Raw genomic sequence first — 24,633 nt, forward strand, 5'->3', positions numbered from 1 at the left:
TCTCTTCTGGTACCTGCACTCTCCCCAGCTGGTCTTCTACATCGTTCCTCTTCAGTTGCAAATGGAAGGCTCCTCCAATACCCTCTTCGCCTGCCTAAATTCACTGGGAAACCTAAGTTAAGTCCACTGGATGGTCACCACAGGCACTGGCCTGCTTCACACCCATGACTTTAACTCCACAGCAACTGTGTGCTAACTACACACCTATTTTACAAAAGAAGACACTTGGACTTAGAGTGGTTTAAGTCATCTGCCCAAGATCCACTAGGATCATTCAGCCTCCGGCCTGAATGATCCGTTCCTACAATAACCCGCTAGAGAGCCCTTCCTCTAGCCGAGATCATCTTACTCAATAAGGGTCTGGACGTGTTATGTCTCCTCTCTCAGCTGAAAAACCTTGGTGAATATCCAGCCCAGGGCCCACAGAATCGGACACGTCTAACTCCCCTGCTTTAACGAGAGGCCCTCCAAAAAACAAACCCAACACCATCCCAGGCCTTGGCAGGGGCTCCTGCAGAACTTTCTCCTTCTACAAAGCCAGCTCCATCCCAGAGAGCCTTGGGCAGAGTCCCTTCCTGTTCCACACGCGCACCCTCTACCCTGGCATTGCCTAGTTGGTCTATCGCACCTACCACAGGGATACTGCTTTCCCGTTGCTAATCTGTTTTCTAGTGTCTGGCATATAAAAAACGTTCAATAAAGGCTTGCTGAATTAATTAGCAATTGAATGACGGCTGATCGCTGAAGATTCTCTAAGACCTGCGAAACAAAAGGCAAGCAGTCCCAAAACAGAAAGGACTGCTTCGCCATGGCTGACAGTGTGGGTCTTTCCTAAGAGCGCCTCCTCCAAACTAGCTCTCTTTCCTCCGAACTGTGACACTGGACTGTGACACCCACGGTCAGAAGAAGGAACCATGTGTAGATGTGTATTTTCAGGGATGCGCCTTGGGAATCCCCCTTGTTTGCAGAGCCCCATAAAGAGAAAAATATAAATAAGAGAATCATTTAACCTGCCACTGCTCTGCTGTGTTAAGCTTTTTTAACCTGCTAATAATCATAGTCAGGACAAAGAGAAGAAGACAGAACTCATTAAGAATAAGGAGACCGGTGACAGAAAATGCAGCGATGGTTAGAATCGATGCACGCTGCCCAGGGCACACACCCCTCCCCCTTCTCGGCAAAAGATGCTAATTATGCCTCTGGCAGGAGCCATGTGGACCCCCTTCAAAGCAGCCATTTAAAGATAAATACACTGCAGGCAAACACTTCGGGCCGGCTGCACTAGTCACTCTTCCGTTCCTTTAGAGATTTTAGGTCATGATATTAAATAGGAAAGGAGAGAGCCCTGCCAAACTTAGCTGAAAGGTCTATGCGTGCCTTACGACAGATTTTTTAAATCTCTAAAGCTTCTTATCCCTGAACAACTGGCTGCTGTGTTGACATGTACACACTAATCCCAGAGTTATTAATGGTATCATTTTTCCCCACCCCACGCTTTCGCTGAGGATACTTAATGGAGCTGTGGGGAGAAGGCTGGGTCTTGGGCTTGCTGAGTGTCACTGATGGGTAACGAACACCAAGGCTTAAAGAACTCTACTTGCCGGCTTTTCCTCAGTCTCAAGATCATTCTCTTCCATATTCCAAATTAGCGCTGAGACTATTACGGGTAATAACGGAGGACTGGAGAAAAGGATGATCTGTAATCCTTGGCAATAAACATCGTTTCCAGGTCTTTGATTCCTTCACGATTTCTGCAGCCAGGCTTTCTTTCCCACCAATACTGAAGCCTATCAAGACTGTCTCCCCTTTACCCAGAGACTCCTGTAAAGGGTGATGGAGTGGCCGGGCTCTTGAGGCTGAGCATGAAGTTTGGGGCTCAGACAAGCTCTGTTTGGTGTGGAACCCGAACGAAAAAAGCAGCAGCAGAATTAGAATGCAGGTATAAAAGAAAAAGTTAATCAAATTCCCAACTATCAACTTTGTCTGTTAAGATGCCAGATGAGGCCAAGACTTAAGTGAGGAAGTGTCACCAGCAGTTGACACCTAAAAGTTAGAAATACATCTACATGTAAATCAAGAATTAGATAAATGATGAGACATCCACAAGATGGAAGGGGTGTTTATGTGAGAGTGTGAAATAGGAAAACCAGATTGCAAAAATAAAAATATAATGCAATTCCATTTGGGGTGTGTGACTTGTATTGTATATGCACAGAGAAGGCTTAGTAACATTTTCACCAAGGAGATGATAAACAGTGGTAGTCTCTGGGAGATGAGAGGGAGGGGTATTTTGATTTTTTTTTTTTTTTTTGGTCTGTTTCTCCATCTTTTCTGCTGATCTTCCCTAGAGGAACATGAAATACATTTATAACTAAAAAAAGTTTCAACATTTGAAACTGAAAGAGAATTATTAAAGTACCACTACAACAGGCTTTGTCTATTTAACCCCTGTACACCTCAAATACGAGTTGTTGTTTTTGTTTTTTGTTTTGCGGTACGCGGGCCTCTCACTGTTGTGGCCTCTCCCGTTGCGGAGCACAGGCTCCAGACGCGCAGGCTCAGCGGCCATGGCTCACGGGCCCAGTCACTCCGCGGCATGTGGGATCTTCCCGGACCGGGGCACGAACCCGTGTCCCCTGCGTCGGCAGGCGGACTCTCAACCACTGCGCCACCAGGGAAGCCCAAAATATGAGTTTTAATTAGCTCAAGCAACTGCATATTGAAGTATGCCATCTAAGGCCACCAAATCCATCACATTTCCAATATCACGAAGCACTTAGCGAATCACCTATCGTGTGAGGCTTTTAGAAAAGCCAGATCAGGTAAACGCACCTGACCTCACACAGCCCTGGCTTTTAAAATAAAATACCTTAAATCTAAAAAGCACAGGAGGAAGAGTAAGAGAGTGCAATACTCTGTGTCAAAACCTTATTGCACATCAGCTAAAATGAACAACGAAACCTATTTTTATTGTCTGGCTCATGAATGTAGGAATAACTTTCCAAGCCTCAGAGCATTTTTCCAAAATTAAACATCTTATGTTTCACTTACTGAAACTTTTGTTCCATCTGACAAGTGACAGAAGTAAACTGTGTCTATGAAAAGACACGATTCTCTTGTGTCTAGAGCCTGGAAATGTCAAAGTTGGGTACTTGGTAATGTTTTCCCTACGTGCCATTTACTCGAGTAATAAGCATGCCTCTCCAAGCAAGGTCCTCCCTAAATCACTCCAAACCAGAGAAAATATGATTTTTTAAAAATTATGCATATATAGGCACATGGCACAAACATACAAATTCCGCTCTAAAAACAAGTCACACCCACTCCATAGGTAAGAACTTTCGTAACTGAATTCCGTAATCTGCAGAGCAGTTTTCTGACATCCTAATAGAACACGATCAGTGAATCTTCCTAAAGAAAAGAGTTAAGGCATGGCTCCAAGGTAAATGTGGCTCCAGTGGGATTAAAAAGACACAATGAAGAGTCTTACCAACACAGAGCTTTAATTATTCACCTGAACCATCTTGCTTCTGATGACACTTGTTGACCCTTCAAAGATCCCTTGGGCTCAAATTCCTTCTTCTGAGCACCTGGTCCCACTCACTCTCCACTGCTCATGACACCACCCCACCGTCTACCAGCCGGTTGGTCACTCTCATCTTTCCTCTTCCTCTCACCCTTCACAGCCAATCCTGCACTTGATTCTTTGCTAGTGGGTTTTTACACCTTCCTTTCCATCTCCACCCTCAACACCTAGGATCACTAGACTCCTTCGGCAAAGAGCTATGTCAAACCCAAGGGAGATGCTGGCAGGAGGCCCTGCTACCCACCCCACCTCCCTTTCGAGAGGGAGAAGTGGTCCACACTGAAATATAGTTATTCTCCTCCTTTATGTCTTGAGTCTCCCAGGACTATCATATCAGTAGCCTGTAATCTCAAACAAAAACCTCACCCTTCATTTTCCCTTCCCTAACAATTCAGTCCTAAAGCAAACTGGTACAAGGGGTGTGTGTGTGTGTGTGTGTGTGTGTGTGTGTGTGTGTGTGTGTGGTAATGACCACGGCAGCCCCTGTGGTGTGCGGAGAGCCAAAGGAGGATGAAGAGGTAGGTGTTCACACACAGGTCAGGCCGTTCACAGGGTCCCAGCCAAGTGAGATCAGAAGGGCTCCATGGGGAGGGTGGCAGAATAGATGGGAGGTGGGGCACACTGGAAAAGATGGATCAAATAAACAATTTATGGATAGCAGGAGTCAACTTTCTCACTGTTTAATATAGGAAAAAAAAAAACAGAAACCAGAAGGAACCCTTTGGTGCTAAACTAAAATTAGGAGGTACTGGTGCTCGTTCATGGATTTTAATAGACCTAGAGACATAGATGTGCATACTAAATGAGCATGCGTGTACATGTGCACATACATGCCCTTGCACATGCCCCCCCACACACACACAACACATTTCCCTCTGATAGCTATGAGCACACCTCAAGCCTAGACCCTGGCTTCTAAAGAGCAGCTGTTCCTTAAAATGAACAGCGCTCTTAGAAGAAATGGCTGATTTCGGGGCTGAGGGAGGGAGTACACAACAAGAGTCCAGGACATTCCACTGCGTCAGGGAGCTGGGATGGGAGCATGACAGGGACGTGTCAAAGGGCAAGGCAGCCAGCTTGAAGGGGCTACACTGATGGGATCTGGGACAATCAAACATCAAAACAGATAAGTAACAGATTACAACCCTCTGAACAAAACAGGAAATGAGTCCATCCAGATCCCCAAAAAATGAGTAAATCGAGTTTGATGAGAAATGAAATATGGAGTTTCAAAGAGCCTCGTGGGCTTCCCTGGTGGCGCAGTGGTTGAGAGTCCGCCTGCCGATGCAGGGGACACGGGTTCGTGCCCCGGTCTGGGAGGATCCCACATGCCGCGGAGCGGCTGGGCCCGTGAGCCATGGCCGCTGAGCCTGCGCGTCTGGAGCCTGTGCTCCGCAACGCGAGAGGCCACAGCGGTGAGAGGCCCGCGAACCACAAAAAAAAAACAAAAACAAAGAGCCTCACAATGAAATATGTATAATCACAAAAGCTGCCAAGGGTCCGCTTTCCGTGGGAAAGCCTGACAGACCTGCCGCAATTCAGTGACCAACATGAGCACCATCAACCAAAGAACAGACTGAAATGCTATGGCCCAACAGGGCAACGAGAAGCTCGAAGACTCCCTTCTGTGATGCTCCTACCTGAAACGGAGAGGCCCCTCAATCTCCCTCACCATTTTCTGTGTTCTTCCCTCACTTAGTTCCTACAGTAAAGACTTCCCCAAAATAAGGCCATGTAAATCCAAACCCATCCTTCATTACAAAATTGTAATTTTGTAATTACAAAATCCCCTCCGTGCACTCGGTTCGTTGGTCCTGTTCGTATGGACAGACCAATATTTCCACTGTTATCTACACCTACAAAGCACTATTGTTATCTTTCCTAAAGTAGTATGGCGGGGGGAGGGAGTGGACCCTCCATTAGCGAGGCTTATTCTCAGACCTCAGGAAACACTAGGAAACGGGAACTAACACCCATCCACAACTACCCCACCAAAAAAAAAAAAAAAAAATTACAAAACGAAAAGCCAAGTTTGCAAAGCATGTGTGTGACGGTGATGCTGGGGTGGTAGAGGTCCTAAAAGGATGTCAGGGAGAAGTCAATTATAAAAATGTAAGACTACAAAAAAAAAAAAAAAAAATGTAAGACTACAAACTGTGACACTGTGTGTTGAGATGCCAAGAAAGGTGATTCAGGAGTCAGAGGAAAAGGGAAGGAGAAACAGGAAGGCTCAAGCACCCTCTGGGTGGGATTCCTCACTTTACACTCTCACTCCCTCAAACCAGGCTGGGAATTCAAAGAGGTTGTAGAGCAGAGACCAAAGCCAACAGCAAAACTCCTGGGGACAGGCCTTGCCCCTTTTCCTTCAACCAGGCTGCTCCCTCCAAAATAGCAACACAGTCTTACCTCGAAGGCAGAGAAAAGTAAGAAAATCTTCTGTCTTAGGCTTCCTTTTAGAGAGGTCAGAAATTTGAGTAGCTGGAGGGGGTAGCAATGGCTCCACTATCTTTACTGGAGTTGTGCTGGGACTATTCGGCTGGGATTGAGCAAACTTCCTTTGTGCTTGCAGCCTGGGCCTGTAAAAGCAAAAGAAAATTAACAACAAGCAGAGAGATTGGAGGATATAGATCTACCTGCAGCAATAAAATCATGACACAAAAGGGAAGAGAGACCTTATTTCAAGCAAACTCTTTCTTTCTAATTAAGGTTCTCTATATCTCTCTCACTCTTGTAAACCACAAGCCTGCTTTAAAGGGCAATAAACTTGCTTTAAAAGGGCTACATTTTCTACACCGATATAAAATATGCACAATGAGCACGTGTGTACGTTGGCACACAAGCGCGTGCCTGTGCACAAACCAGTGTGTGCCTGGGTATTTCCAAAGCAGCATGCGGTATTAGGTGACACGGTATTAATGACTTTTGTGCTTTTTCACAAATCATCTGCCACATTTATTTAGCATTCTGTGCTTTAACACGATACTATCACAAACACATGCACAACTGCCTTCATATTGTGTAAGGACACCTCGTCCAACTTAGCCTGTCACTGACCTGGTCTCACACCCCCAGAGGAAGTAGTCTCCCCATCTCTAAGCTCTTCTAACTCCCATTCAGCCAAATAAATCCACCTGGAATTAAAGCTTGTAATGCAGGGGGTGGGGGGGAGGGGGGGGGAAGACCACTTCTCTAGTCTATTCAAAACCCCTCCTTCATGACCAAATTATGGGTTACCTTCTGCCCACACAGAGTCCAAAGTCCTTAGTTAGGGATTTGAAAAACTGGCCTTAACCTACCTTTCTCAGGCCTCTCCCCTATTACCATCCTACGTAGATACCAATCCCCTAATTTATCCTTTGGTGTCTACAAATCACTTCAATCTCCTTAACCAGACATTGTTCACTCACACAATTTTACATGTCAGACACTCTATTAGTTTGAATCCTAATGACTCTTGGAAAGGTTTCTTTACTTTTTTCCTAACGCTGTAGCCAGTAACCGTTTTCCTTTATCTACCTAAGTGTTTTTAGCCCCCCCCCCCCCCCCCCGGTATAACTGGCTTGACCTTTACCATAAATTGCCTCCTATTAGCTCTTCCTTGAATTTTCAAGATCTCAACAGCCTAATGGAAAATAAACACCTTTGAGGGTGTGAACCTGTAGTGTCCTGCTTTAAACCACCTCTCTGGCCCTGCTCATAAAGATGCTCAAGAAACAGTATTTGAGAGCAGGGAAAAAAACAAGAATCGAAAAGCAGCCCTATAGCACAGGGCTTTAAACGGATCTGCTCAGAACCCCAAACTGGAGTCAATCACTATGTGGGTGGGGCTGATAAAGCCACCCCAGCTCAAGGCTGCTTTGAATATTACATACATTTATAATTCTACAGTACAAACAAGTCTTCCCTTCACTATCGCTGAGATCATGTAAAACAGTAAGCATAGTATCTTTAACTGCCGGTGCTCAAAATACCCTAACATTTTAAGTTAACATTCTAGTATTTAACAAAATAACCCCCCCACACACACACTGGTTTTCCACTTTGTAAAAATTAGCTCCCTTAAGTTTTAACCTCCCGTGTCCTGCCCAGACTCAACTCTTGCCTCCCTTACGACCCACCAGAAACACTCCTGAATAGGTCATATTCCCAATATGAACTGACATTTGATCAACAGGGAGACAGCATGACTGCTGCATACTAACTGGGCAACAACCCTCAGTCCCTAAAATCTTACAAACGTCACAATTAATCAAAAGCACTTCAGAACCCAGGAATAACCAGAGGAAAACAGCCATATAACAAGGTTTAACAGAAATTCCAAACGTCATAAATGGTAAGGGAATAAAACAATGCTCCCATTCCTGTGTTGTGAGGAACAAAGACCTCTTTTTTTGCAACCAACTGACTGTCCAGAAGATGAGAGAGCAGAAGTGTGTGCTGGGAGAGCCTCCAAGCCCAGAGGACTGACCTTCAAGGAGGATCAGATGGGGGTGGGGTGTGTGTGAGAGACGGAAGGAGCGGTGCTTCTCAAACCATCGCAGAAGAGGATCCGTTTTGCATTTGGTTCCCCCTCACGGTCCCCTTTAGATTTTCTGTCTTTTACAATGGATATTTTTATAAGATAATTATTGTAGGGGGAAAATGAAAGACATAAACTACAAGCTCAAATTTATTATTAGACTCACAGACATAAAATCACCCTGTTCAACTGCTTTAACATGCTCACTGCTCACTCTCCGTTTCTCTATTCAGCTCAGTGGCACCAGGCAGCAAACAGCCCATGCCTTGAGCAGGATCACTTCAGAGAAAGGACAGGATACAGAAAAGTAGACAGCGGCGCCATGCCCTGCCACCCTCAGGGTGGACTGAGCCCAAGAGAACTACCCTCCTCTTCCAACAAGCGTCCTTCTCTCCTCCAACTTGCCCTTCCTGTTAAAAGAAAACCCCTGTAATGTTTTCCTACTGAACAGCGGTTTTAATTGGCAATTTTCTGATTTGTACATCTTCATTTAAATGGACACAACTCACACTCTGGGCATTACGGGGGCTTTATGGAATCACTGCTTGTACGTGAACAGGATGTTCAGTGTTTACTGCTTTCTCAAAAGTCGGCAATGACAATGCCACACATAATGAGAAGACGGCACAGCCTGAATGAAAAACAAACACGCAAACACAGATGACAGAGCAGGACACGGAAAAACATTCTACAATTTCATAACCTCAAAGATAAATGCTCCGACCGTTGCTCAAAATAAAAGGCGCTTTTTCCTGATGACTTTCTCAGGGAGGCTATGAAAAACAAGGGCATAACAGATTAAAAAGCGGCAGTAAAATAAATTACCCCTCAGAGGACTAAGCCAAGCTCCCAAGTGATTAAGTATTTGTGAGACCCAGATGAAAGCAGGACCTAAAGAACAAGACAAACCAATATCTTGTTTTAAAGAGGCCAGAAGAATCCGTACTTTGTGGAAAGTGCAGGTCTGCGGTTTGGCTTTGTGTGTGCGGGTCCCAGGGGGATTACAAAGGTGTGACTTGCTTTGCTGTCCCCACGCAACAAAAGAGCTTGAATGACACAACTCAGAGGCCAAATCCACGGAGGAAGCACTCTTAGCCATTCGGGGTATGTTTGTGGGATAGGTGATTCATTCTAGAGTGTCTGATACGAGGAAATGAGTGTATGTTATTTAAAATCAGTACAGAAAGGGGCGGGGAGGTCCAGATGTGCTGAAGACCTGGGTTATCTGCACCCGGAAGTGCTGGGGAAAGAAGGAGGCTGGCGTGCAGGAGAGGACAGGCATGATCAGACACCCACCAAGGGCGGTGGAGCTCCAGGAGGGCCTGCACTCAGCTGCTGGGCGCCAGCCGTGATCAGGCCAGCAAGATGGGAGCCACCCATCCCTCCACCAGGAACACCCTCCAGTCCATTACCAGGGCGAAGATGCTTTAAATGGAAATTTAGGTTGAACTAAGGGAGTTCAGAGCCACCCAGGGGTGGGGCTGGAGAGAGTGTGGAGCTCCTGGGCATCAAGGGAAGAAACAAGCAGAATGTAGGGCCTCCAAAGGCTTTTTTACCTGAAGTTTAGCCAGGAGGGCCTTTGCTTCGCGTTGGTAATGCACAGCAAGCCAGAATGCAGAAAATACAGAGGGCGTCTGTCCCACACAAACCACAGAAGTGTCAAGTGGCACAAGACTCACTTCTGTGTTGATCTTTTATTAACTGATCCAGGAAGGAATTTCCCTTACAGAGGACTCCTCCGTGCCAGGAAGGTCAATGAAACCAACTAAAACCAAACTCTCCAGCAAGCCGAAGAAACTTAAACCAACTGAGGAGGAAACGTGCAAATACATGTATATATGAATAAATACATTGAGGGTAACCTTTTATTTACAGTGTGTTAAAATCTAGGGTTATAGGGCAGTGAGGCTTAGGGAATAGAAGTGGTTTCAGATCAAATCATCGCTGTTCCTCACCTTCCGTGGTGTAAATGTGTGTATGTGAATTAAAAGAGTAAAAAATTCAGAGAGCAAGTTCAGAGAATGCACAGCTTGCTATCTGAAGCCCTTGTCGTGGGTAAGGCCATCTGGGGTGTCCCTTCTCTAGAAGGGACAGGAGCCCATGGCAACCCAGTCACAACAAAGCTCAGCTCTGCTGGTGTGAATCCCATTTAAGCAAAAGTGCCTCTTTTTTGGGGCGGGGGCAGGGAGATGTGTTGATACGAACGTTGCTTTACTGATCTGATCCCCCCAGAGTGTCAACTCTATGTAGAAATAAATGCTCTTAGGATAGAGGCAAAGGTTCTCAGGGGACCCTGCTTATTCCAGACTGCTCCCTCTAGCTGGAATGCTTCTCCCCTTTATCTCACCATGGCTGGCTTCTTCCTGTAATCCAGCGAGGGGAACATTCCAGCCTGCTGCTTTTTACAGAATCACGTTTTCCATGTCTCTGTTCAAAAGTCACCTCCTCAGAGAGACTGAGCCATCCTCAAATAGCACATCCCCCAGGACCTACCGCTCGACTCCATTTCCATTCCTCTGCCACTTAGATGGCCTACAGAGTGGGCTCTCCTGCCAGGGCCTCCTTATGTCCTATGTCTGCATGTACAGGCTGCCGTGTGTCGAGGGCGAGCCCTCCGTAGGTGTTGAGAGAGAAGGGCAGGAACCTCGCGCTGCTGTCCCATTTATGAACAATACCACTTCCTCACTCATTCCTTAGGAATCACACGTTTTTTGAGCAGAGGGGCAGAGGGCATGGCAATCCGGAGGTGGCAGGGAGATGGCTGGACAGATCTGAAACGGACCCAAGAGCTACAGGAGAGGCCTGTGGTTCTGCCACCAGTAAAGTTATTGGCCATCCCAGGATACGGCTCTGCGAAGGTCGAGTGGAATCCAGTTTCACTGAGAATCAGTTTCGGGAAGCACCTGCCTTGTTCGGTCACAACCTCCTCCGCCACCACCGGCACCGCTTATTGAGAATTCACTGAGCCACTTGCCCATCCGGAGCATCATCGAACAAAGCCAATTAAGGTCGCGTTCTGGCTGTCAACCACGCTGCGTCACAAGGTACCCCCCACCCCAAGGCACGCGGCTGCACCCCACGTGTCCACACGCAGGACACCTGTCCCTGGGCCACAATCCACTGGCCCAGGTGTGGAGGTCCTGCCACGCGCCCCTGCACACGAGACCACCGCACGTCAGAGACGGCGCTTCCTGACGAGCTGCGTGAGCTGGAGGAGAGGGCATCCGTCTTCTCCCTCCTCTCTTCCACGCACCACGGTTCACAGTGAAGCCTTCTCTCATGTGGGATTCGCTGGCATCGGGGGCCAACAGCCAAAGGAACGTTTCGCTTGATCACATAAATTTTACCCAATAAGTCTTCAAATATATTTCATATTTAGGTTAAAAAGAAAAAAAAGTACAGCACCTTTATGGGAATAGAGAAGCAGACCCAAATAAACACTAGCGTTATTTTCCAAGTTACAGATAAATTCCAAGACAAAGCTTGTAAAGAAAACCCACTGGTGGCTGACCAAGTCCTGTGCCAAATACTGTTTGTTCTGTAACACTCTCCCGGTGCCCTCTCCTGCCCTCCTCAAATCCTGCCTTTGGAAGCTTCCGGGCAGCCCGCCATCACTGTGGCACTGTGTTCTCCGGGTCCTCCTCTGGGGTACGCACAGGATAGAGTTAACCGGCTTATTGCTATACTGTGTGCTCAATCTTAGGGCAGCCCTAAATATGGCACAACAGCAATTTCTAGGTTAATTAAATTCCATTTCTGCCCAGGATTTCTGATAGTTTACAAACCCATGGAGGACAAGCGGTATGCACGCAACGCAGCTGGACAAGGCGGGAGCGAGGGGGACGAGGGGGTCTGAAGCAGTGCCCAGCCGGTCCTTGTGGAGGGCCGTGTATGCCAAACACCATCTTATTAACTTAATTTTCCAATATTAAAAACATAAGCTGGTAAATCCAGTTATTTAGATTACACCCCAAGTCTAAACAGAGAGCAATGCATGGGTGGGAGCGCAGGGTGTGTGTTCACTCAAGAAAGAAAATGCGTTATATCCCACAAATGCAGAGGGACCCGCATAGCCAGGCTCTTTGTGCCGGTGTGGGAGCTGGCCCTGAAGCTTTGCCAACTTGCTGAAAGGCCTATTCAAAAAAAAAAAAAAAAAAAATTCCTGTGTTTCCATCTCCAAAATAAGTACCCACTCTATTCTACCCCCAGACACACACACACTACAGACCTGGCAGCTAGTCAAAGAAACAAGGGCGGGTGTGTGTTGGAGATTGTATGGGTCGGGCAGGGGATATCCCCTGCCCAGGGCAAGCTGCCCACCAAATTCAAATGCAAGTGCAGTTGCGGGCAAACCACACAGGATGGCTGTAAACATCCTGTATAGTAAAGGAGAAAATAAACACATCCTCAAGTGAACCCGGAGGCTAGCAGAGACCAACGCACAGAAAACTTGGTAACAAGGAGCCCTGGCAACAGGCTCCATCATCCTTCTGCGCTCACGTCCCACCCTGCTTCCAGAGTTTACAATGGGTGTTTGGTCTCATCGGGGTGTAGGGACTTCACCCAGTGACAGAAAAGGGAGGTCTGCAGCTCCCATGAGAAGAGAAATGCCTTGCTTTCAGGTGTTTCTGGAGATCTTGCCATACTGGTTCAGAGGCCTCATTTCTTGCTTAACATATAAAGAGATGAAATCGTTTATGCTAAAAACCGCAGGATGTTAAATATTTGCAGCACTTGTCTTAAATTAAATTACACAAGCAACTAGAGTAAAAGTTGCTATTAACCTGATATTACCGAAAGGAACTTTTTTTGCTTGAATCTCCTGGAGATGAAACCGTGTAAAGTTCTGCTTGGTCAGAGTGGTACAAGGAAAAGAACCATGGTATCACAAAACCTGGGCTGCTTTGGTTCAACTACCTTGTGACCTTGGGCAAGCTGGGACTCTATTTCCTTGTTGGCAGAAGCAGTGGGGCGGGGCGGGGGGGGGGGGGGAGGGCGGAGAACCCCTATGAAAAGGAAACAACTCAGGGTCCTTCTAGCTCCAATCTCCGCTGACCTCATCTATAAAACCTAAATATAGTCGTTCCTGTAATAATTCCTCTTGGCATCATGATTTCATAATTCTGGTGACAAGTACTGATCTTAGCCTGTACCAAGTGGGAAATAAAAACCTCCAAAATGCCTGTGTTGCTAAAGATTGCTAGCGCCTACTTCCCAACTACAGGTTGTCAGGTAAAACAGCGAACGTGATAACTTCCAGATCTTGAGATACGCATACCGCCTTGCACTTTAGAAGGCAGAGGTGGAAAAACGTTTAAATATAGATGTTTCCAAAAAAAAAAAAAAGATGGCACAATGCAAACGTGGTTCCATATTCCCTTAAACCACTAACTACTATGCTGTCTATACTCTGCCGCCTTAAGACTTAATCCTTCCAATTAGGAATAAATCACTCACTTAGGAAAACACATGAACTTCCTTCAGAACCCTGAGATATCCTCAGAAGGCTAACCTAACCACTTAGTATATTCATCAGCTCTACCCACCAAAAGGCCAGACGAAAGAGAAGGCAAGTACTGCAAACCCAAACACCACCCCGCCTTCGGAAGATACTCCAAATGCTCACAAATAACTGCACTCCCTCAGAAAGTGGGCGGGCATCAGAGAGAAAGGTGAGCCTTCATTTTCTTTACCTCAGGTAAAAAGGGTCAGGGGAGAGAAAGGAGAATACCAAAAGTACTAAATATCTACAAGATACACGTGGTGTCTTCCCAAGTAAAACATTTGCTGGGCACACAAATCTCAGGCTGGTGGTGGGAGCCCACACAAATGGTATGAAAAGTAATATGCAGAACTGATTTGGATCCCATTAATAAAATGATGCAATTACTATTTTTTTAAAGTCTGATGCAGCATCCTGAAATGTCAAAGAACTAAGGCTGCCTGGAAATCCTGACTCTGTCATGATCAAGGAAATATTTGACATTGACTTCTTTTGTGTTCTAGAAAGCAACCATGTCAAATTCGAGAGGGATCATCATCATTAATCAACAATTAAAGCGGCAACAAAGCCCTTTTGTTCTGTCACAAGTGTCACATGTGTTACAGTTACCACCAATGGAAAGCCGCAGGTTTCGCCACCCCCAGGCCGCATAACCCTCTCCTTCTCGGGGATCCACCTCCAAACCCAGGATCTAGGAGCCGCATATGCTCCTCTCACAAAGACAGTTGGTTCAGGGCAAGTCTTGAGCAAAAACTGGTTACAGCAAAAGTAACAAAAGGATAACACGAGTCAGAAGACCAACACATGGAAGTTAAAAGTCTTAATCCAGCATGGATATGCCAAAGAAATCCCTAATACACTACTGTAGTTACAAGGTGTGAACAAGTTACCTAAAGTACGCTCATCTGTGAAAGCCTCAGAGAACCAGCTGAAATGCTGATCTGCCTTTCCATTCATTCTCTCTTGAGGGGGGACTGCCAATTTTGTTTTTAAAAATACCATTTCAACAAGAACCCCAGCAGTTTCTCAATTTTAGGTTACTCAATACCCGGCTGCGAACTGCCAGAAAACTCCTCGAATCCTGGCAGAGACGATGGCTGGGAAAGGGAGACCGAATGAACTGTGAGGCAGGAATCATGTTTTACTTAGTTCTTGAAGGAGAGAAGAAAATACACGAAGAAATTCATCCTGCAATGTTACACAGTTCATTCATTAAACAACAGAACCCAGTGGAAACCCTCAGCAGTATAACTGAAAGTCAATCCTATGGAAACTTCCCACCAGAAACATTCCCCATGGAGTTGTGCACAGGGCTGAGACTCGAAAGTCCATCCGCACGTGATGGACCAAAGCACAAGGCAGTGCTGGGAGAGCTAACCAGTCCCTGAAAGACACGGACGGGAGCAGGTCTTACTTCAGCTCTCACATCCTCGGCCTCTTGGACAGTAAGTCGGCTAACAGGGATCTGCTTTATTTAAAGGACGGCAAACTAGAAAAGGATTCTGGACAACTTCCCCGCCCACTGGAAATCCCATGAAGTATGCCAACAAGCACCAATAGGTGGCAGTAGACAGTCTTTAGACACCAGCTTCTGGGATCAACTCCTTGAAAGGGGAATTTCTGACTTTCGCAGATTTATGATAAGGCCTGGCATTAACCAATTTTTCGTACCTGCCACTAAAATCTGGACGCCAGCTAAGTAAGAAACCAGCCACTTTTCACAGGAAAGTAAGAGATGAACAATGTTAGCAAAACCGTTTAACCCAACAACTCAATTACAACTCAAGTTCCTTGCTTGCATATGGAAAATACACAGCAACTCACAATCCAACATTTTATATCTTGAAAATATACCTAGGGCTAAAATCCACTGGATTCCCTCCCCCAAAAGTGATTTTTTGCCACGCAGAAAAGTAAGAAAAGGCAAAACTAAAGTAATGCACCATGGTTCTAATATGCTTCCTTCCCTGGGAAGCCCAGAGTATTCATTTTGGGGCTCTGATAGAAATTTATTTAGTAGGCTGAAACATAATCACGTGTAATGTTCAAAGTATGGGTGTTACTTAAGCTATCACCAACCAAAATGCAGAGGGAAGTCTGTTCTGTGATAAAGGGATACGCTACAATCCACACACATTGTCTCTTCCTGAATGTTTACAAAAGAGGTCTAGGATTTTATGACAACTGCTAAGTTAAAAAACATGACCATAATTAAAAAGAATCTGCTAATCACTAATGAACATAAGAGCCATTATCCTCCCTTCTTTTCGCTGTTTGTGCTCTGTGATCCTGGAGGTACGGCACGTTCTCCCAATGAAAAACAGGAGCTCACAGCATCCCACACTCGGAGACTCAGCCCAGGCTCAGTGTCACTGGAGGCTGCCATGACGGACCCAGCAGACACAACAGTGGCACAGAAATTTAAATAAAAACCCAAGAACCTGTATCAATTCAAAGGAGGCAAAAGAGAGTCATGGCATAGAACTCACCTTCCTTTCTAACAAGGCCTAGGATACCCTCAAGCAATGCTGAACTTCTACCAACGTTCAGGGTTGCAGAAGGTAACCATATGTCAGGCCAGGAAGCAGAAACATTTATCCAAATGGCATCGCTATATAAAACCAAACCAAGTGGCCTTTTAGACCAGACGGGCCAGGAGAATGGAGGCCAACTCAAACCTTCCAACTCAGCCAGGATCGTCTCTCATTTACACTCTTAACACCCATTCTGGGATCTAGGAAGCCTCTCCCCAGTATAAAAGTCCCCTCACTTCTTCCTTGTCAACCACCTGGGAGTCCCAGATGGACTCTGCAGGATATGAACCCACAGGCCCTAATACCTGAGGTCAAGGGAGCACTAAGTGGAAAGGGGTCACGTCTGTGGGCGGCAGCAAATGACAAGCAGAGACTCACCAAACATCTGCAGGACACACACATCCACCGTAACTGTGTGTGGCTCAAAAGATCCCTCGCAGGGGTCTAGTGACAGTGTCTTCTGACTAGACCTCACTTACATCACAAAATGAGAATTTCTCCAAGAGGAAAAAGTTGGTCTCTGACTCACAAGGGGCCCTGTCATCAAATGTTTTCTTACACCCATTTAACCAACAAAACCCTGCTGTTAATAAGACGAGTGACTTATCACTCCTTTCCAGAGATACTATATTTGAATTTGCTGAGATGCTATAAAAGCAGCTCAAAGGACTTTCAAAGGCTTTGAGCAAGGCCAGCTGCAGAAAACCCCAAGAGGCGAGACTGGCAGTGCACAGAAATCCAAACAAGCCCTCCCCTTCGCCCAGTGCTGTCAGTGACTAGTTACTGCTTTTCCGTCTGCAACATTCAAATGCCCTGACAAGTTCTGATCCTCACCAAGTTCCAGAAACGACCACAGGAAAGTCCAACCTCTTATATGGGACTCAAGATAAACACCCAAGCTGTATGCACCACTTCAGCAACTCCGAAGGGCTGAAAGACTTCCTGTTCAATTAAGCCCTTCATTAATCCTTCCTGCTCGAGCCCATTTTCGTGTCCATAAAACAGGAAACAATGAAGCCACAGGTCAGCCTCCTTCACTGCAGCTCATATACCCTCCAAAGAAGGCCACAGGTCCACCTTCCGTCCTAGGTGCTGTCACGAAGCCTCGGCATCGCCTGGCTCCTCTCATCTTCTCTGTATGGCGGTACAAAAGAGGACAGAGAACAAAAAGTAGAGAAAAAGAGGGAAGAAATGGGAGTGTTCTCCATGATCCTAATAAACTGTGAAAATGGCGTGCAGGGGCGGAGATAATTCAACCGATGGAAACCTCCAATAATCAACAACATTATGAACTGAAAGTTTAAAAAGTGACTAACCTCTAAACACTTATTTTTTTAACCCCAAACTCCAAGCTAGTTTCCGTGGGTCCTGCCACACCAGGAACAGTCAGTCTTTGTGATGCTTCCCATGGGCAGACGTGTTGTTTTCCCACGGCCCCATTCTCTCCCATTCCACTGCCCAGCCCAGAGGAGAATGTAAGCCCCTTCCACTGAGTGGCGAGACACTTGGCCACGGGAACCTCCCACGTGGCTCTTCTCGCTGCGCTGCACCGCCACCACCAGGCAAGCCAGCTCTGGAGGAAAAGGAGAAACCCCAAGGTGCAATTTAAGGACGGGTGCTGGTAGGGGCCCCCATGAAGGAGGGGACGCGTAGAGAGAAACTGTCACATCTTCCCAAATGGTCCGAACCCATGACGTGCTGAGGCATCATGGAAACAAATGACATTCCTCCCCTTCTCTCTAACCCACTGATTAACTCAAAGAAACAGAAGCTACTTAAATGCAAGCTTCCTCACAGTTAGCTTTAGCAAAATGCCAGGGCTGCAAGCCGGATAAATCTGAATCCTGTTCGTAAAGATGCGGGTGGCAGGCCATGGGGGCCAGGAGGCGCGAACTACTCCCTTTAGAAGAAGTCTCTTCAATTCTACCAGCCTAAAACATGCCTTAATGGTCTCCCTTTGATCAAAGAGACATCCATCTTCCACTGTGTCAATACGATGCCAAACACCACACTCCCAGCCATCCATCAGCCCTGGGAAGGGTCGGAAGGCCCCGCCTTCAGCAATTTGTAAATGAGCATATGTAGGAGAACATTTCCAGCTGGACACTTCAAAGTTTTCTGCCTCCCCCAACTCCCTCCAAAATACCCCCAGAGACCAGTGATAACAACCTCACTCCCAGAAAAGACCCCCAGAAGTTAACCCTGGGAACCCACTGGTTTGCAGAAGGATGGTCATTCCCTTCCCCAGCTTAGTCCCTCAGCTGTGCTCTTCCTCAGGTTTCTCTGTGTTTGATTCTCCTATTTCACACAATTCCAGGTATCCCAGGTTTTACCCAGTGCTTTCTGAATGGATTTATTTCATCAGAGATGCAGAGCACAGCAATGTAACGTCACAGGGGTTTCCCCCCACAAATTACTGTTTTCTTTGTGTTACACAATTTTGAAAGCAGATAATGTTACACGAATTAATCCTACAGGTAGAAACAGGGTGCATCGCTGGAGTTGTTGGTGGCCACCAGGTGAGTCAGACCTCCCTGTCCTAGACTTCTACAATCTTTCAGCTCTGGGATTATAAAGACACCAACAAACTTGAGCAGGAGTCATACAACGGAAATACTACTCAGTGAGCTCTGAGGATTCGCTATCAATCTAAAACTCAGAATATCCATCCTCTCATCCCGCTCCCCCTTCAACAAAGGAGAGGCAACAGGCAGGCCCAGAACTACTGACTACGCCGGGGAAGACCCCTCAAACGTGAGCACATGCAGGAGTACACCAGAAAGGGAAACTGAGGCCGAGAATCCGTGAGCTGGACGGAAAGGAACCTCGGTGAACCAGCAAACACACGCCCTGCCTTCCGGGTCTGACCATGAAGCCTGGGTTCCATGAAGTGCAGCGTAATGGAGCTGCAGCAGGAGAATTACAAAACAGGACCTGGTACTCCGCCATTAAAACGAATGAGACTGAGTTATTTGTAGTGAGGTGGATGGACCTGGAGTCTGTCATCCAGAGTGAGGTAAGTCAGAAAGACAAAAACAAATACCATACGCTAACACATATATATACGGAACCTTAAAAAAAAAAAAAAATGGTTCCAAAGAACCTAGTGGCAGAACAGGAATAAAGACGCAGACATAGAGAATGGACTGAGGACACGGGGAGGGGGAAGGACAAAGTGAGAGTGGCATGGACATATATACACTACCAAATGTAAAACAGATCGCTAGTGGGAAGCAGCCGCATGGCACAGGGAGATCAGCTCGGTGCTGTGTGACCACCTAGAGGGGTGGGATAGGGAAGGTGGGAGGGCATATGGTGATGTTGCATACAGCTGACTCACTTGGTTATACAGCAGAAACTAACACAACATTGTAAAGCAGTTATACTCCAATAAAGATGTATTTAAAAAAAGAAAGAAAAAAAAAAAAAACAGGACCTGGGCCACACAAGGGAGTCGGCCCTCGAAACAACTTCCCTCTGGGATAGAAACAGGCTTGGGAACCAATCATTCAAGAAAAGAAAACTTTCCAGGAAGAAAAGTAGTTTATTCCTTCCTGACCTCCCCTTCTCAAAGCAAACAGCTACAAAGACAACCTCACACCCCTGGGCTTCTAGGCTGATTAGCTCAACAATGAAACAATAAAACCAGTGTGGCCTGAGGGCTGGGTTGGGTCCGTTTAGAGCCAGACCTTTGCGGACAGGAAGGCACCAGGTGAGGACTCAAACTCTATCTCAGGAGGACAGCCCACCAGACTCTCATTCTTCCACGAACTGAACTCATTTTAAGGGAACGTAAAAACATAGAATACAAACATTATACAGAGAAAAATGACATGAGAAAGACATATGCTGGGGAGTATGCGGAGAAAAAGAGATCCCTCGCACACTGTCAGTGGGAGTGTAAATTGGTGCAGCTAACTTTGGAAAACGGCATGGAGGCTCCTCAAAAAACTAAAAACAGAACTACCACAGGATCCAGCAATCCCATTTCTGGGTATTTATCCGAAGGAAATGAAGTCACTATCTCGAAGAGAGATACCTGCAACCCCATGTTCACCACAGCATTATTTACAATTATTTACAGCCAAGATACGGAAACAAACTAAGAATCTGTGGAGGGATGAATGGATAAAGAAAACGTGGTATGAATATACAATGTAATATTATTCAGCCATAAAAACGGAAATCCTGCCATTTATGACAACAGGGATGGCCGCCGAGGGCGTCATGTTAATAAGTCAGACAGAGAAATACTGTGTGATCCTCATTTGCTGTGGATTCTAAAAAAACCAAACTCATAGAAACAGAGAGTCATTATTAGCAGGAGTGTGTGTGTGTATGTGGTCAAGGTAGAAACTTCCAGTTATAACATGAGTAAGTTCTGGGGATCTAACGTACAGCATAGTGACTTAGTTAATAACACTTTACTGTATATTTAAAAGATTAAATTTGAAAATAGAAGTACATGAGGTGACAGATGCGTTAACTAACCTTACTGTGGTAATCATTCTTAATACGGGTATACACCAAATCATCAGGTTATACACCTTAAAGTCTACACAGTGTTATATGTCAATTATATCTCAATAAAGCTGGGGCGGGAACCACAATGACTAACATTCAAAAGTAGGGCTTCCCTGGTGGCACAGTGGTTAAGAATGCTCCTGCCAATGCAGGGGACATGAGTTCGGGCCCTGGTCCGGGAAGATCCCACATGCCACTGAGCAACTAAGCCGATGCGCCTCAACTACTGAGCCTGCGCTCTAGAGCCCGAGGGCCACAACTGCTGAAGCCCGCACGCCTAGAGCCCGTGCTCTGCAACAAGGGAAGCCACCACAATGAGAAGCCCGCACACCACAATGGAGAGTAGCCCCTGCTTACCACAACTAGAGAAAGCCCACACACAGCAATGAAGACCCAACGCAGCCAAAAATAAATATAAATAAAGTAATAAATTAACAAAAGTAACCTAACACCCCGGAAATTTGAAATAAACTAGCCAGAATTAAGAGATTTAACTTGGTGGTAACTTAAAGCATTTTTCTTGAAAACAAAGCCCAAATCAACTTATGGCGTAGAAAGAAAAAAATTCAGTTATATACGACCACAAAACTTCAGAGAATGTCCCAGCACAGAAAAGCCCCAGATACAGGAAGCTGAGGAACCCTGTTCTGTTGTTGACCATCCTTCTTCTCATCGCCCCCTGAGAGACAAGGAAACGGTGCCTCGAGACACGTATTTGGTGACTTGAACAAGATTAAGCCACTACTGAATACTTTTAGAGAACACACAACAACATTCTGTCAAAATACTTGGGTTAACAGTCCATGGAATGCACATAATGGAATTTTGAGACACTTGGATAAATGAATGGGTTCGTTGCCTGTTGAGGAGCAGGGAGTAAGTAGCCTCTGTTGTCATGGTGACTGTAAACCAAAGCATTCCCATCCACACTTGACAGTGGGTAAAATAAACACAGATGAGAAGTGACCCTATTTCGCCCTTGCAAGAATTTTGTGACACTCCCTCTCCCCAGCACCTCCTCAGGGGAACTGGCTCATCCCAATCGCTGTGCAACACTCTCTGGGAGACACCACCGCCCCCGAAAAGAAACCCACAGGCTAAAAATACAACAAATTTCATTTTAAAAGACAAGCTACTGAGAAAATGTTGATCAGTACATGGAATTGCCCTTCACAGCAAACATGACTAGAAGGATATGAATTCTGTGCACCAAGGGACAGCTACAGTGTTATTTAGTGTCATCTCTCCTTCTCTGATCTAAAACACAACTTGCTTTGTAAAGCACTGAAACTGGGCACACAGTGAAAGGTGGAGACAGACTTATGGAGATGTGTGTGTGTTTTACGGGCAAATTCCCCCGCCGGGTATAAATTAAATTAAATCCTCTGCAAGCTGAAACGTGTGAAATCAGAGAAAGAATGAGAGGTGCGCTGGCACCTCCATATGTACATATTCTCACTCCCACCCGGGCGCACACATATTCACACACGTGCCCTGGAAGGGCTGTGGGGAAAGGCCTGGTAGAATCCTAAGAACGGAGATGTGACGGATATTGCATTGGCTCCCTGTCAGCCGAATACCATCCATGAATACTAAGTAGAAAACAAAAGAAGAAATAACTTGCAGGGACACAGTACCATTTCCAATTTCTCCTCTCCACAGCCCAGAAAGAACAGCTGGAAACATCCCCAGACCTAGTACTGTGCCATCAGTGTGGGTGCACCTACCGGGCCAAAGGGTGCACCACCCACGATGACCTACAGGGAGCTGGAAATCATCCTACAGATGGGGAATTAAAGCCAGCCCACGACAATCGCATGCAAAGGCAATCCAAGATGAAATCATATTGTCCGCTTTGGTGAGTTGTTTGTAGCAGGAAAATACTTCCACTCAGACAGTGTGCCCTTAGGTAGGGCACACTGCACGTAAGCAACTACCTAAAGACAAATTACAGCGGGGCCTGGGGGCTGGGAAGGAGGCGGCATGCAGCCAGAGAGCAGTCTATAAATAATTTCAAATAAACCACAAGGGAAGGAAAGACATCATTGTTCTGTTTCTGCACAAAGCAGATGAACAAGCTGCGGAAGGAAACGTTTGGGGACATATCATGAAAAAGGTCTCGAAAGCCATCATCTCAAGCAGGCATGGGAAGAGCGGCTAAGGCCTAAACTCAACATGTATGAAGGGAAGAGGAGGGGGGGCACAAACCGATGAATTCGAGCCACGCGTCACCTGTTGGGCTGAGTAAAGGTCTGTTCAAAGGAGAACCCAAACCAGAGAACAACAAAATGATCACAGCTCACCAAAGAAAAGAAAAATTAATTCATCTAAATTCTTACCTAAAGGAGTCACCCAACTAACAAGCGGCGACAAGGGGAGAATACTGCTCTGAGATCAAGTCTTTCTGGAGCAAAGGCTGCATCTACCTGATAAAGGCTAACGGCTCCCAGAACTCGTAACTGCGGGGTTATCACGGTCCATTTACACAGCGACTCGATAGAAAATGGATATTTAGTATTTGTTGAGGAACAGTGATATGCAAGGTGCTTTAAATCATGAACAGCGTTTAGTCCAGTGGTTACCAGAGCCCTGGTTATCAGAGTGTGATCCTCCAACCAGCAGCATCAGAACTGCCTGGGAAACTTATCAGAAATGCAAATTCTCAGACTAACTGAATCAGAAACTCTGGGGGGTGGGACCCAGCAAGCTGGGTTTTAAAGGTCCTCCAGGCGGTCTCCTACATGCTCAGGTCGGGGAACCACTGGGCTAGAGCCAGCTCCGTAAGGTGCTGTGGTGCAAATTTATCGGACAATGCAATGGAGGCTCAGCGACTTTACCTGGCTTTTAAGAACACAGATGCCAAGCGAGTATCTACATTATTCCAAAGCCTTTGCTCTCTCCACTGCACCACATTACAGAGGCATTCTGTCCCTAGTACTGGACACGAAGGCCCGTGCTGACGCAGCCAGCATCAAAGATCTACTTTACATCTTAAATGAACAAAACCAGATTTAGTCCAGAGGGATTTTAATTCTGGATTTGTCCCCTCAATTTTGATAAAGTCTACCTTCAAAGGTAGCACCATAAAGGGTGCTACACTGGTGCCATGTGTACTGTAGGTCCTAGTTCGCTTAGCAAAAATATATGGGGACTGCTCACGGCAGGTTTAGCCTGCTTACCTAGCCAGGCATGCCTGGGAACAGGCTCCCTACTGGCTTTATTTGCTAAGAGAAGTGTGTCTACTCCCACTGTCATGCAGTTAGTAGCTACTGGCTCAAGGGGGTTTCAACAAAATCAGTTTCTATGTTCCTAGATTAAGGGTCAACAATGGAGATAGAACCTCTTTGGGAAATCCGTGGGTGTCACTGTCCAAACTGACATCTGTGAGCCTCTTCATTTCTCAAATTGCTTCAACGAAGGAGAAATTATATCAACAGTCTTAAATACTTCCTTTGTACACAAATTTCATTGTTTTAAGTATAAATTTTAAAAATATCTGGGCAAACACAGGAGAGTGGTGAAGATGGGCCAAAATGTTTGTCCTCAAACAGGGATTAAAGTATGTCCTGCCCATCTGAGGGCTGAACCAAGAAATCTGAATAACATGGGCAAGCCCTCGTTTGTACCAAAGGTAGTGGGAGTAGAGGCGGTGACGGTGATGGAAAGGGCCCCGCAAAAAGCAGTTCGAGCGAGCCTTCCGTGTGTCTTCTGGCATCACTCTTCCTGACCTTCGAAACACCCAGGTCTCCAGCACCCAGGGAAAGCTGTACTGCCATACCTTCCTCTGGCTTCGACAACAGCCCAAGCTCATAGCAGGAGGGCATCTTTCAGAGACGTAATACAGATTTTGGCTGTATGGACAAGATCAATGTACATTTTGATTTGGTTCTAAAATCACTTCAAACATTCACAGACATTCTCACCGTGAGGATTCCCAGTGCCCAGTCCTCCCTAAGCCTTAGATTTC

General features: G+C 46.1%; 1 protein-coding gene across 7 annotated transcripts in view; it reads right to left on the reverse strand.

Annotated features, from left to right (window-relative positions):
• Positions 1-24,633, reverse strand: part of JARID2 (jumonji and AT-rich interaction domain containing 2) — a 244,673-nt gene that overhangs the window by 56,739 nt on the left and 163,301 nt on the right. For all 7 annotated transcript variants that reach the window (XR_004352114.1, XR_004352115.1, XM_032648079.1 and 4 more), the window contains one exon: positions 5,993-6,162. Coding sequence is in view for 3 of the 7 variants with exons in the window: in XM_032648079.1 (XP_032503970.1) it covers positions 5,993-6,162 (170 nt within the window). In the remaining 4 variants the exon portion in view is untranslated. The remainder of the gene's footprint in view (positions 1-5,992; positions 6,163-24,633) is intronic.

This window comes from Phocoena sinus, chromosome 11, assembly GCF_008692025.1.
Source record: "Phocoena sinus isolate mPhoSin1 chromosome 11, mPhoSin1.pri, whole genome shotgun sequence".
Taxonomy (NCBI): domain Eukaryota; kingdom Metazoa; phylum Chordata; class Mammalia; order Artiodactyla; family Phocoenidae; genus Phocoena; species Phocoena sinus.